The sequence below is a fragment of the Sesamum indicum genome, linkage group LG8 (genome assembly GCF_000512975.1).
Source record: "Sesamum indicum cultivar Zhongzhi No. 13 linkage group LG8, S_indicum_v1.0, whole genome shotgun sequence".
Taxonomy (NCBI): Eukaryota; Viridiplantae; Streptophyta; class Magnoliopsida; order Lamiales; family Pedaliaceae; genus Sesamum; species Sesamum indicum.
This window is the reverse complement of record NC_026152.1, coordinates 12,066,490-12,081,005: the sequence shown is the minus strand read 5'-3', so window position 1 is coordinate 12,081,005 and position 14,516 is coordinate 12,066,490. Positions and strand designations below refer to the sequence as shown.

Below are 14,516 nucleotides of genomic sequence, written 5' to 3'. Positions count from 1 at the left end.
TTCCCTAATGTTTGGTGTAATTACACGTAAACTTTTTGTGGTTTGAAAAATTACATTTAATACTCCTGATGTTTCTTTTCGTCTAACAAATAGTTACTTATGTGAGTAAAAATTCACTAAATTTGTTTGATATTAACAAAAAAAATTGCATGAAAATTTATATTTCCCTTGATTGACTTATTATTGACTTATAATATGTCAAAAAAAAATTCTGACTATATTACCCTTATAACGGTGAGGATATATCTCTTCACATGCATTAATGTGTGAAGACATATGAGGATAATTTGATCATAAAAATAAATTATTTGACCTGCAATAAATCAGTAATAAGTCAATTAAGGGTAATTATAGATTTTTATCCTATGTTTTTGTTAATTTATTATTTGTTATAGCATACTTCAAGAGTATCAGATGTAATTTTTCAAACTATAAAAAATTTATATATAATTACATCAAATTTCAAAAAAAGAAAGTGTAATTATTCCTATCTTTAACAATAAATTATTGGCTGTCATCACAAAGGAATGTTTGTTTCTCCTAAACCTAACATTTGTAAGTAGGAAAGGAAAGTGGAAAGATAGAGCAGAGCAGACATCCCTTTCCCGCACCTTTTTCAACTCTTCAATGGAAAAAAAACCCTTTTCTTCCTTTCTAAAACATCATACACATCAAGTAAAACTAGGGTTGCATGAAATGAAATAAACAACAACAAATTACAAAAGGGATAATTATACGTAAATTTTCTATGATTTAGAAAATTACGTCTAGCATTTTTAAGTTTTGCTTCCGTCTAATAAATAAGTCCCTCTATTAGTCAAAATTCACCGAAATTGCTAATATTAACCAAAAAAAAAAATCTATATTTACCTCCAATTAACTTATTACTGATTTATTGAATGTCACATAAATATTTTTATGATCAAATTACCCTCATACGCTTTCACGCGTTAATACATGTGAGAATGTATATCTTCATCGTTATAGGGGTAGTTTAACCGAAAAAAAAAATATTTGATCTGTAATAAGTCAATTAATGCTAATATCAATTTTCATTCAGTTTTTTTGTTAATATTAATAAATTTTGTGTATTTTGACTAACACGAGAATTTATTTTTTAAACGGAAGCAAACTTAAAAAATACTAGATATAATTTTTCAAACTACAGGAGTTTTACATATAATTATGTCAGACCTCAGGAGAGAGAAGTGTAATTATCCCATTATAAAATTATTGAATTACACTTATAGGGTATTTTACATTGAACTCTTTTCTTTCTTTAATTTTCCACCTAGATTATTCGATATAAATAGATTGGTCTTTGACATTGTAACGATTATACAAAATAATAAGTTATTACTTACTAAAAAACATCAGATAGACAGATGAATATGTGATCTTTAATTTTATATTGAGTAGTACATCTGGAATTGTACAATTGAGTCTAAGTTATGGAGTTTACGACACTAAAAATATATAAAAAAGAACGTAAAAAAGAAAGTACAATATCCCCCATAACTATTTTTTTGAAAAAAAAAATAATTACATGAACAATGGTTTTGTAGCATTCAAGAATTAAAAAGTAGTATTATAATAATAATAATAATAATTTGGAGGACAAGAGCATGCAAAGCAACAAAGACAAGGTTGGAATTAGGTTTAAATAGAGGCATTGGAAAGCTCATGTTTGCTCACTCTGGTCAATATAATCTCCGGTGCACGTGCACCACTATTTTATCATCAATTATTATTATTATTACTACAATTATTATTTATTTATTAACAAAAATTAAATCTTATTTTCTGCCCCAATTTGTCAGCTGTCAGATTGCCAAGTATGACTCTCCTTCACAACCCCCCCCCCCCCCACAAACAAAATAAATAAAATACTATTTTTTTTAAAATATATGTAATATATGATTATTTATATGAAAAAAAAAGAGAAAATCTTGAAAAAGTGGGGTTACTCAAAAGGGCAAGAGGGATTCATGTGGCAAACAAACCACTTTTGGAAATGGGACAAACCATCATCACACTATTCTATTTAACCAATACAAAAATATAATTAAAAAATAAATAAATTATATTGACGTCTCCTAAAATTAGAATTAGAGTATTATATAAATACCCTTTGTTTTTATATAGAATTATAGCTACACTCTCGAGATATTTTAGTATAATATTTTTTTAAAATATGTTTGTGTGAGTTTTGCCGTTAAATAAGGGTATAGTTGTAATTACAATTATAATTGCTTGAGGTACATAAATAATTTGCAAAAAAATAAGAGGTGATATTTTTATATTTTGACCTAAAGTCATGGTGTGCTAATGTAATTTATCCAAAAAAAACTCATAAAATATACTTTTCAAATTATTAGTGGTTAAAGTAAATGGAGTTAATTTTAGAGGTTGTTTGACTAAATTAACTTTTTAATAAAATATAAGTTGATGCATTTGATATAATATTTTTTGGAGTTTTAAGAATGTCCAATTTTAATTTAGGAACACTACAAGAAATATAATATTTAATTATATTTAATTATGGCTAAAATAAATGCTCATAATAAATAATTTTTTACCACGACCACACAATGATTGTTAGCTGTAATTTTTATAAGGATGGATAAAATATTTATCGTGACTAAAAATTATAGTACATATTTTTGTTATGAATCTTAGCCATGATAAATAAATTTTATATGATGAAAAAACTATGTTTTTACATTTTAAGTATGTCTTAAAATAGAATAAAATAACATTAAATTTAATGTTGCTCTTCAATTTTTCTCCATTTCCTAGCTAATATATAGTTTCTTTGCACAAATGCTTTAGTTAGTATCATTAAGCGATATTTATATAATTACATTAATACATCAATTTGCTCGATCAGTAAATCAGTATAAAAATAATAATAATTGATAAAGCTACAACAAACTCACATAAAATTAGACAATACCCTTCAGATCGGGTTGAATACAAATTTATTGACGAAACCTCAACTTTAACCATTAAATTAAGACATAATTGATATACTTATCATATAATTTATTCGAATTCGATCAGATACAATCTGAAATAAAATTTTCCCTACTTCTAATATGTCCTCCTTATTACACTTATACTCGAGAAATTACTTTCCTATTTATAATTATTTTTTTCTCCAATTACAACGATCGACTTACGTGTTAGAGAATTTTAGTTTAAAAGACCTCGTAATGGTCATAATGAGTTTTTTGTGTTATAAATAAAATATTGATTTTATATATTTTTATTAATGTACTTTTATATCTATAAATTGTTTTTCTTTTACCATTTTATAAATTTACTTATTAATAAAAAAATGTTAATATTTATTTGTTCATAGAAAATTTAATTGATATAAAAATTTTAATTTAATCCGATTCAATTTTATTAAATAAATAAATACATCAAGTACAAGAAAAAAAAAGGCATAAAGATATATATATTATTTTTTTAAAGGTCAATTCATTTTGCATGTATTGTCCTGTCACCAATGCTGGCACATCTGACTCCAGTTGTATTTGGGGATATATGCTGCTGTGTATTTCTTTTTCCTTTTTGTTTTAAATACTGAATTTATTTATTTAAAATAAAAGATAAATATATAATTATATCAATGTCTTGATAAATTAAATAATATATCAATTCGATCAATAAATCAATATGACTAAAAATAAACAAACACTCATATAAGGTGAAATAAATAGCGGTCGGACTCCAACCCATGATTTTAATTTTCGGTTTTTTTTTCATTCAAAAAGTACTGAAAAATAATTGTTTTCTATTTGAAATAAAATAAAATTCAAAATGTGAAAATTAGACTCTTCGTTGTTTTTTAACCAATTGGAAAAATTCATGAATTGATTTTAAATATTTAAATTTATTTTTTATATATACAAAGTCTAAGGGAAATTTAATTAGAGATTACAGAATATCACTACATTAATTAGTATAAAAGTTTTTTTATATAAGTGATAATTACGGAACTACATTTGTGTTTGAATAAATTAAATAATATATCGATTCAATTAATATATCAATATAATAAAAAATTATGAAATAAATTTATACTATTTATTAAATGAGAGAACTTTAGAGTAACCACCGTAATTGACAAAATATAAATTACCTATAATACCCTTAATATACTTATTCCTCTACAAATAACTATCTTTACATTGATTAATTAATTTTGTTAATAATGTATTGTTCTACAATTTGAAAAATTAATTCAATTTATAAATTTTGATTAGTTAATTATTCATTTTAATTTTTTTATTAAGTTAAATAAATATGATAAAAAAATAATTATATACACGTATTGACTGTACTTCAGTCACTAGTTACAATAAATTTACATGAGGTGACACAAATACCCACACAGGTAGTAAGGGTCGAACGGATGACTAGCATAAAAGTTAATAATATAGGTCTTTGAACTAAAAAAAGGGTAAACTCCCCTGAAATTTGATATAATTACAAATATTCCCTCAAAATTTGAAAAATTACAAATAACTTCCTAAAATTAACGATCGTATAATAATTATCTTCTCGTGGCAGCTTATTATAGACCGTATTTATTAGACAATTATTAATTTTATGAAGGTAATTGAAAATTCTTAACACAACGCCAGGGTATTTGTGATTATAACAAGTTAATCTTAAAGGAATCAATTTATCCTTAAAAAAATAAATTAATGAGAATTTTTTTTATATTTAAATATGAATGAAAATACTCTATGCAGCGTTCGGGCATGGTTTCCTAAGTCGGGACTTAGCGTAAAATTAAGAGGTGTTTGGATGAAATTATAAACTCTTGGAAAAAAAAAATAATACCAATACAAATAGAAAAGGAAAAGAAATAGAAATCGTTGTTTTGAATCGTACACACGCACACACACGTGTACGTGTGTGTGCGTGTGATGCAAGACGGATTTCCTCAATCTGGTGAGATTTGCACAACACAGCACTTGCATGAAATTAAAAAGTCGTACTTCTGATTTTTGTTTTTATTTTTTGTCCAAGTGATGAATATGTGCAGACAAATGTAATTTTAAATTTTGTAGTCGCATTTAATAAAGCGCGTCTGCATGTATGTTGACATCGTTAGCTTTTTCAAAATTAAAGATATTATTTGTTATATCATTTAATATATTTAAATATTAAAATTTAATTAAATATATCAATAATTTTATATTAAACATTACTTTCAAAGAAAATAAAGAAATAAAATTATTATAAAATAGACAGACGTTTGTATTTATGCGACTCTATTAAAATATTAACATTAAATAATTGTTCTATCTAACAGTTTAAACCTTTATAGTTGATGAGTAAGGGTGATAAAAAAAATAAATAAATAAATCGTCAAACCAAATCGAATCGCATTGTTTTTTATGATTATTTTTTAAATCACAATTCTAAATTTAGAGTAAAATCGTACCGCACTATTGATTTGGTTTTAGTTTAGAGCTTAAAAAATCGTCAAAAATCGAACAACAATGCTAAATTTATAATTAATTTTTTAAATTATATATATATATATAATAATTTGACAAAATAATTAATCTTTTAGAAGAATTTCATATTTGAATTATATAATCCCAAAATTCATATATTATCAAAGATCCATGTTACAAAGTCCATTATTGTAAAATTTATATTTGGATTTTATACGAAAAAAAAAATTAATTCTTTAAGCTTGTTCAAATTTTAAGCCCATTTGATGATTGCCTCAATTTTTCGTTCATTTTTTTTTTCTCTTGTTTTCTTTTTTCCCTTTTCTTCTTCTCTCTTTTCTCTCTTACAACCTACTTTGTTCTGCTTTTCTGCCTTTTATCTTTATTCTCTCTAAAACCGACCTTTTGTTGGATTAAGTATATATGTTCTTACATATTAATATACTTAAAGTTGTGGAAAGTATTTGTGGTCTATGGTGCATAATATTGGTCTTTCTTGCTTGCTACATAAAAATAGTTCTTTTATCTCTTAATTTTTGTTAGCCTCAACGTCTTATTTTTGTTATAAATATTAAAACTGTCAAACCGCCCAAAACCGTCATACTCCCTACAAAACCACACTGTTCATTTTAATTTTAAAAGGGACAATTTAAAAATTATTTATAAAATCACCAAAAACAATTCGATTTAAAAATAATTTTAGAAAAATCGAAATCGTACCTTGAGCACCCCTAAAGATAAGGTCGTTTAACAATCAAGCTAAACAAGAGGTGCTAAACTCGAATCTTAATGCCATTTATTTACAAAAAAACTTCCACGCATAGAGTTTGCACGTGAAGATGGCATATTGAGACACAAATTTTTATTGTAAAGTCTCAGCCCTACCACTTAATCAAGATCTTATTGAGCTTTTTCATCGTAGAAAAATAAAAAATAATTTAATGGTTTCAATTTTTCCATTTTTTGGATTCCTTGCAATTTTGTTTTGGTCCATATATAAGTGAAGATACTCCGCAAAAATCATAAATCGCCTAAGAATTACTTATAAATATAGTTCTTATATTGTAAATAAATTTTAAAAAATGTAATATTTTAATTAAAAATAATGGGTTCTAAATAATTAAATGAATAAATATCAATACAAGGGGTAATCATTTATACCATTATAAAAAAAATTATGTACTAGTTTTAAATACTCAAATTTATTAGTTTATTACTTTTATTTAGGTCAAAATAATAATTTTTAATAATTGTACAGTTATATATTTGTTTTTCTCTCAATCAACTAGTCTATGTTTATATTTTACCTTATTCTCCATATTTATTACAATTTATTTTTATAATTAACATTCTTTTATATAAATTCATTTATTTTCGATAAATCACATTCTTTTTTATATATTCGTGAAGGCCACATCCGATAAAAACTAGTACATATATAAAAATAAGTGATAATTATACTCTCCTCCCCTTCCATAAGATTTGGTGTAATTACACGTAAACTCTCAATGCTTTAAAAAATTTGCATCTAACACCCTTGAAAATTGCTTTGGTCTAACAAATAAGTTCTTCTGTTAGTTAAAATTAACTGAATTTGCTGATATTAATAAAAAAAATTGAATAAGAATTGATATTTATCCTGATCGACTGGTTACTCACTTATTACTAAACTACCTTTAGAATAGTGAAGATATACATCTTCATATGCAATAACGCATGAAAAAAATATTAGGATAATTTGGTTATAAAACGATTTATTCGACCTGTAGTAAATCAATTGAGGATTAATATAGATTTTTTCTGTTTTTTTCTTTTATATTAATAAATTCAGTAAATTTTGATAAATAAAAAAAATTATTTATTAAATAAAAATAAATTTTAAAAATATTAAATATAATTTTTTTATTTATAAAAAGTTTATATATCATTACACCAAAATTTAAAAAACAGAGTGTAATTATTCCTAAATATAAAGCATGTGAGTGGTCAAAAATACTCACATGAAAAAAAGAGTACTAACACCACAGCTGCAATTATTATTCAGATATCTGTCATATGAGATATTGTACCTTAGCAATATCTCAACACGTGTACGGTCAGGGTTTGACTGTCCCTCCTCCAGATACTTTAATGGAATATATATATATATATATATATATAAATAACTCAATTTTTAGTATTTAACCATGAAAAAGGAATACCACTTTTATTAATTTCTTTTACAAAAAAATCATTATTTTTCATATTATTTTTATCACCATTTTAAAGTTTTTCTTTTTTTTCCAATTTTTTTTCTCTATCTTATTTTCCTCGGGACAATATAATTTAATAAGAATATAAATAACGAGTGAATATTTTTTATATATTATTAATTTTCGAATAATATTAGTATGAATTAACCAAATATGAAGTAATTTTAATTTTTATACTATTTACATCTCCGCTATTTATAATTGAATAGATTGACAAATACATATTTTCTTAATTTTCAAAATTAGTTAATGAAATTTGAAACCGCGTTCAAAATGGGAAAATATTTTTCACGTTCGAGCTGGTGAACTGTGGATAAGATTGAAATTAATTATAAAAGTTCAATTATTGTGTTTACAGCAGAGAAACGATTTGTCGTCCTCACCTACTTACCTTATAAATCATACGTACAGTCTGTCGTTGTTATGTAATTAGGTGTATAGTATTATTTAAGGTTAAATTTAAATTTGTTGAGTCAGTTACAGAGCAAGTGTTAGTATGAAGTTATTATTAAATAAATTATAATTTTATTAATTAAAAAAAAGTATAAGTTTGTGAATTAATTTATAAAGAGTTAGAGAGTAGGAGCAATTTTAGCAAACTTTTCTTGCCTGAAAAGAGAAAGTCGTGTAATAGGCAATTCCTTTGTTCTTTATAACATTCTCGTCTCTTTCTCTCTCTACCTCTGTCATTCTCGCCTCTCTTTCTCTCACACACACAACACGCACTAGTCTTCTACTAGGAAGAAGATTCAACGTAGAGTCTAGAGAGAGAGAGAGACAGAGAGAGCTACGGAGTTTATGGTTGTAGCATGAGAGAGAAGCTAGAGAGAGAAAGAAAGAAGAAAGAGATATGTACTCAAACTACATATAACGAGATCAAGAACCATCCGACATTTATTATTTAGGATAAAACGAAAAAACCCTCGTCGGAAATCCTCCTTTTTCCTCCGGTTTTTTGCTTGAACCTGTTCTCCGACGATGAATGAACCCGGTTTTTCACGGTTCCCCGCCCACCACCTCGACCCCGGCGCTCAAGAATTCTTTCCCACCACCGCTTTACCTTCAGTCCCGCCTCAATTTTTCTACCCCTACCCTCCGCCGGTGTACGACAACATGGGGTACGCGCGGCCGCAGTTTCCATCAGCTCCGGCGTTCGTTAGCGCGGCCGCGGAGCCACCGCCTCCGCTGCCGGTTTCTTTGCCCCCATCCTCGCCGACGCCGTCAAGGACTTTGCTCCTCAGCATGGTCCCAACCTCCGTGAGCGAATCAACGGTGCGGCGCGAATTGGAAGTCTTCGGCGACGTGAGGGCGGTCCAGATGGAACGGCGGCGTGAGGGTTTGGTGACGGTGCACTTCTACGACGTGAGAGACGCGCAGGCGGCGCTGATGGCGATGCAGGAACAGCACATGCAGCAGCAGTTCCGCCTCGGCCGCCACTACGACGCAGTCCTGAACAATTCTATGCCATTGATGGCTGTCGCGCCACCACCACCCCCCCAGGCGGCGCGTGGGCTCATCTCAGGACGAGTGGTGTGGGCCCAGTTCACTACTCCGGTGACTTCTGGCCTTCCCGACGGCAACAATCAAGGAACCCTTGTTATATTCAATTTGGATCCTGGGGTTTCCGCTTCTTATCTCAAAGAGATTTTCGAAGCCTTTGGTATGAACTACAATTATCATCTCTTGTTCCCATACATGTAATTACACTTGTCATGTGATTGATTATAGTGGATGATGAGTCTATTTCCATGACTGCGTGTGTGTGTGTGTTTTGTATGTGTTAGCAGATGTTTCAGGTTGTAATTATGAAGATTGAAGAGATCTAGTGAGATTTTGTGGGGGTGGGTTGGGGTGTGGGCAAAGGCAAAAGACTTGTTTGAAGTGTTTTTCTTAATTGATGGGTCGTTTTCTTGACCACATTTATGTGAAAAAAGGAATTGTCTTTTGTGTGTCATTCGAAGTATGTTGTTTTTAATGATGTTTTTGTTGTTTCGATTGCAAAACAAAAACACAAAAAGGGCCCGTGAAGGAATTGAGAGAGACACCAAACAAAAGGAACCAAATGTTCGTGGAGTTCTATGATGTGAGAAACGCAGCCAAGGCCATGGCCGCCATGAACGCCAAAGAAATCCTCGGACAACGTATTGTGATTGAATTCAGCAGGCCTGGTGGCCAGTGCAAGAAGTTCTGGAGATGCCCACAAAATGGAGCTCCCAATCCCACCACTACTTATTCATCAAGAACCTCTTTCAGGTCCTCGTCGTCGTCCTCGTCGTTCAACCTGAATCGGCCTTCTCCACCCCCGTCGGAGGGTAAACTCTCCATCCGTTCGCCGCCACAGCAGCGCAATTACCATTCCAACAAAAACCCTAGTGGGAGTGGAGGAAGCAGAAGCTCAAGCAGTGGATCATCACCACTTGATGAATCAGTGACTAATCTATGCATTGGTGGCTATGACGAGTGCTCGAGGCCGAATAAAAAGAGCACTGGTTTCAAGAAAAGCAATAACTCATCAGCATCTGATAGTGGTGGCGGGAGTTCAAAGCAGGCCGGCTGCAGGCCGTGGAAGGGCGGCGGCGGTGGTGGAGGAAGACACGGGAAAGATCATGATCCACGCTTTCTGATTAATGAAGATGCGATAATGGAATCGAATTGCAGGGATCCCAGAACCACTGTCATGATCAAGAACATCCCTAACAAGTACAGGTATTGGTCTTGTCTTTCTTTCATATTTTTGAGCTTGCTTGCTTCTTTAGCCAAAATATTCTTATTATAATTTACACTCATTCCCTTCTGTCTCCCATTCAAAATAAAAAAAAACCATCAAGAAAATAGTAGAACTAAATTTAGAAAAATATATTTTCTTGTAATTATAATTTGACTTTTTAAATTTCATTTATATATTTTTTTTATGTATAATTTGCAGTCAGAAGCTGCTGCTGAACATGCTGGACAACCACTGCATTCACTGCAACGAGCAGATGGCCGACGACGGCGATGATCAGCCCTTGTCCGCATATGATTTCGTCTACCTCCCTATTGATTTCATGTGATTATCTCTCTTAATTTAATTAAATCCCTTTTAATTAAAATTATTTATAACGTATGCTCAGAAACCCTTATCTTTGATATGCTTATGTTTCATGAATTTGTTAGTAATAATAATCTTGTTCATGTCTTAATTTGTTAGCAACAAGTGCAATGTCGGATATGGGTTCGTGAACATGACTTCCCCTCAGGCAACATTGAGACTGTACAAAGCCTTCCACCATCAGAACTGGGAGGTCTTCAACTCCAGAAAGATCTGCGAAGTCACCTATGCAAGATTACAGGTATTTATATATACATTGTATTTGTGTGGTATATTATTGAAAGACGAGAACGTTGTTTATGTGAAAATATGGATGAATTGATGAAGGGACTGGAGGCGTTGAGAGAACACTTCAAGAACTCCAAGTTCCCCGGCGATGCCGAGGAGTACATGCCAGTGGTGTTCTTGCCTCCTCGTGATGGCCGGACGCTGACCGATCCCGTCCCAATAGTTGGCCATGTTGACCCACCTCTTCCCCTTTCTCCACCGTCGTCATCTGCTGCTAGCTCAAAGGAAAACCAATCAGAAACACAAATAGGAGTCGGCTACGAGGACGGTGTGGGAGGCAGCGAGAGTGGAGGCTGTAGCTACGATGAAAACGACAACGACGACGACTACGGAAGAGAGCCGAGCAATGAATGATCTTCTTTCTTCGCCAGATCTCCAGATACAGCTCACTTTTTATATATTATTATCAGTGTGCTTGAATTCATTGATGATCAAGAAATCTCTCTAGCTCCCAATGCTACTCTTCTGACAGTATCAACTGGGCAGCACCAGGACATAGCCAATGAGCTTTCTTGTTGAGCTCCGAGCCAAATCTCATTCATGGCCATGCATAACATAAGTGAGCAACCATCATCCCACCCCCTCCAGTTCTTACAACCTCAGAAGAGCCTAAGGCGTTTATGTTTTGTCTGTATCATATATTTAGTTAGGATTATCAATGGTTGATTAGGGAAATAGGTTTTAATTTGTTACAGCTTTCTTGCTTAGCTTTTCTTTGAATTCTCAGTAGATGTTGAATTTTATTTATTAATTATGGGTTTTTGGAGAGTGTGAATGATGTCTATTTTTGGGTTTGTTGTTTTTATGATAATGGGTTTTATTATTAAAAGGTTTGTGGGGTTTACGTTGGAAACATTGAAGCATCTGTTCATCGGCACTTTGAACGTTCGAATTTCAATGTAAGGAGAGAAAAGCGGAGGGGAGACCACACCTCTCCACCTCCATCTCATGTTATTCCTATTTATACCCTTGTTTACAAGTCCTGTCGTAATTTTTGTGCACGTGACGTAATTGTATCAGAAAATGCAACATGATTTAAATTAGAAAATTCAATTAGCTTTTATCATTCGATTAATTTTTAACCCGAGTTGATTGGATTTCGTTTTGAATTATATAGCATTTTTTATTAATTTTGATATATACACTTTATGTGTATAATTTTTTTAAAAAATAAAATATATAATGTTATTTTGAAAGATTATATAATTAATTCATATATCTTATAAGATTTTTTTTTTAATTTATAAAATATCAGATTCTTTCCTCCCAATGAATTAAGCTCTTGGATTGACAAAATATTTTTAGATTTTTAGGCTCTTATTTAAAAAAAAAAAACTATCAAATATAATATTTTATAAATTTATGAATCTATAAGATATTTCAGATACACCCTCTAAACTTTATTATTATTTTTTATTACCAACTTTAGATATATTAAGTTCACATGGACAAATTGAAATCAATTATTAGACAAATGAATTCAGTGATTAATTAATTCACATAAAAAAATATAATATTATCTATTTACAATAAAAAAGTGAGATTGTTTCCAATTATAGGTATCTATAGCTAACTAAGGGGATGTCCGAGTGAACTTATAAGTTTTTTTGAAATATTTTATAAAATATTTGAAAATTTATAATATATTAAAAACTATCTTAGTAACTTTTTTAAACAAATGAGCTTAGCTTATAATTTTATTTTGTTCTAACATTTTAAAAGATTATTTTTAAAATAAAATTTAACATCTTATTTTAAGAGGAAAATATCTTACAAAATGTACGCCACTATAAGAAATTATGGCAATAGCTAGAAAAATTAGAAACAACAACAAAAATTTATTGATTATTAGGAACGGATTTTGCAAAGGATAAGAATTTAATTTCTTGTGATTTTGAAATTAACATTAAAAATAAAATATTTATAATTAGAAAATAATTTCGATGTAGCTAGTATTGACAAAAAAATTGAAAAGTTTCCTGTTACGAATAAATATTTTCGTTACTAGAATTTCTACAAAATTAGCAACAGAAAAAGTCGATGCTATAATCAGCGCCGAGCTATTATCAAGTATTTATTCATTGCTAATATAAATTAGCAATAAATTTCAATATTTTGTAAGAGATTTGTGTTGTTATTATTAATAACAATAAAGGTTCGTTTGGTTTAAGTGAGAGAAAAAGAAAAGTGAAACAGGGAGGAGAAGTGCAAAGGGGAAGGGAGAGGGAAAGAATAATAGTTTTCCTTTAGTATGATTGGAAGGGGAGCAAATTTCAAATACTTTCTTTTATTTGGTACAAGAAAAACAGATTGAGAAGAAAAGATTAAATTTTATAATTTTGTTGAACAACCCTTCTCTTCATTTTGTATTAGAAAATAAATATATTAATATTATCCTAATATAATTTTAATATATAAAATATTTGAAAACCCTATTAATGAAAATATTTATCAAATAAGAAAAAGAATATTTTTTATTAATAAAAATATTTATTCAAAATAAATATAGTTCATTTATTTTATACTGTTTAATTTAAATAGAATCAAAATTACTAACAATATTATCGACTAATGAATTCGAATTCAAATATCAATGCTTTTATTGGTAACAGAAACAACTCTGTATATCATCTTCAGATGCATTGAAAAAGGCAATGCAAAGAACGCACGCATTTTTAGCAATTTTGTTATATTTTTTCTGATAATTATGTGTAGTATTATTAGCGAGAAACTACAAGTAGACTCTCTGTGGTCTGGAAAATTATGTCTAGCACCCTGAAGTTTGCTTCCGTCTAACAAATAAGTCTATTCATTAGTCAAATTTATCGAATTTGTTGATATTAACAAAAAAATTGGAAAAAAAAATCTATATTTACTCCGATTGACTTACTAATTTTTGTAACATGCAGATAAATTTTTTTATGATCAAATTACCCTTACACGTTTTCATGCATTAACACATATGAGGAGTATATCTTCACTGTTATAAGGGTACTTTCGTTCGAAAAAAAACATTTGACCTGCAATAAGTCAGTAATAAGCCGATTAAAGGTCAATATCAATTTTCATTCAATTTTTTTTTTGTTAATATCAGTAAATATTTTGGTGAACGAGGGACTTATTTGTTAGATGAAAGCAAATATCAAATGAGCTAGACGTAATTCTCTAAAATAAAAGATATTTACATATAATTACATCAAATCTAAAAAAAAAAAAAGTATAACTATCTCTAAATATTTTGAGGATGAAAAAGATATAGATCCAAAATACATAGTGTTATTATATGTGTATTTATGGATTAGGGTCAAATAACAATATGCGGAGAGTAGGAAGAAAAAGCAGAGGCAGAAGGGTAGGTGATGATGATAGCAATGTGCAGAGAGAGAGAGAGAGAGAGAAGAATGA

The 14,516-nt window shown here is 29.5% G+C and overlaps 1 protein-coding gene across 1 annotated transcript; it reads left to right on the top strand.

Annotated features, from left to right (window-relative positions):
* LOC105168338 (protein terminal ear1-like) lies at positions 8,374–11,921 on the top strand. Its single transcript, XM_011088391.2, has 5 exons — positions 8,374–9,392; positions 9,751–10,438; positions 10,659–10,781; positions 10,923–11,064; positions 11,151–11,921. Exons 1-5 carry the CDS (start codon positions 8,711–8,713, stop codon positions 11,463–11,465), a joined length of 1,950 nt encoding a protein of 649 aa, XP_011086693.1. The 5' UTR covers positions 8,374–8,710; the 3' UTR covers positions 11,466–11,921.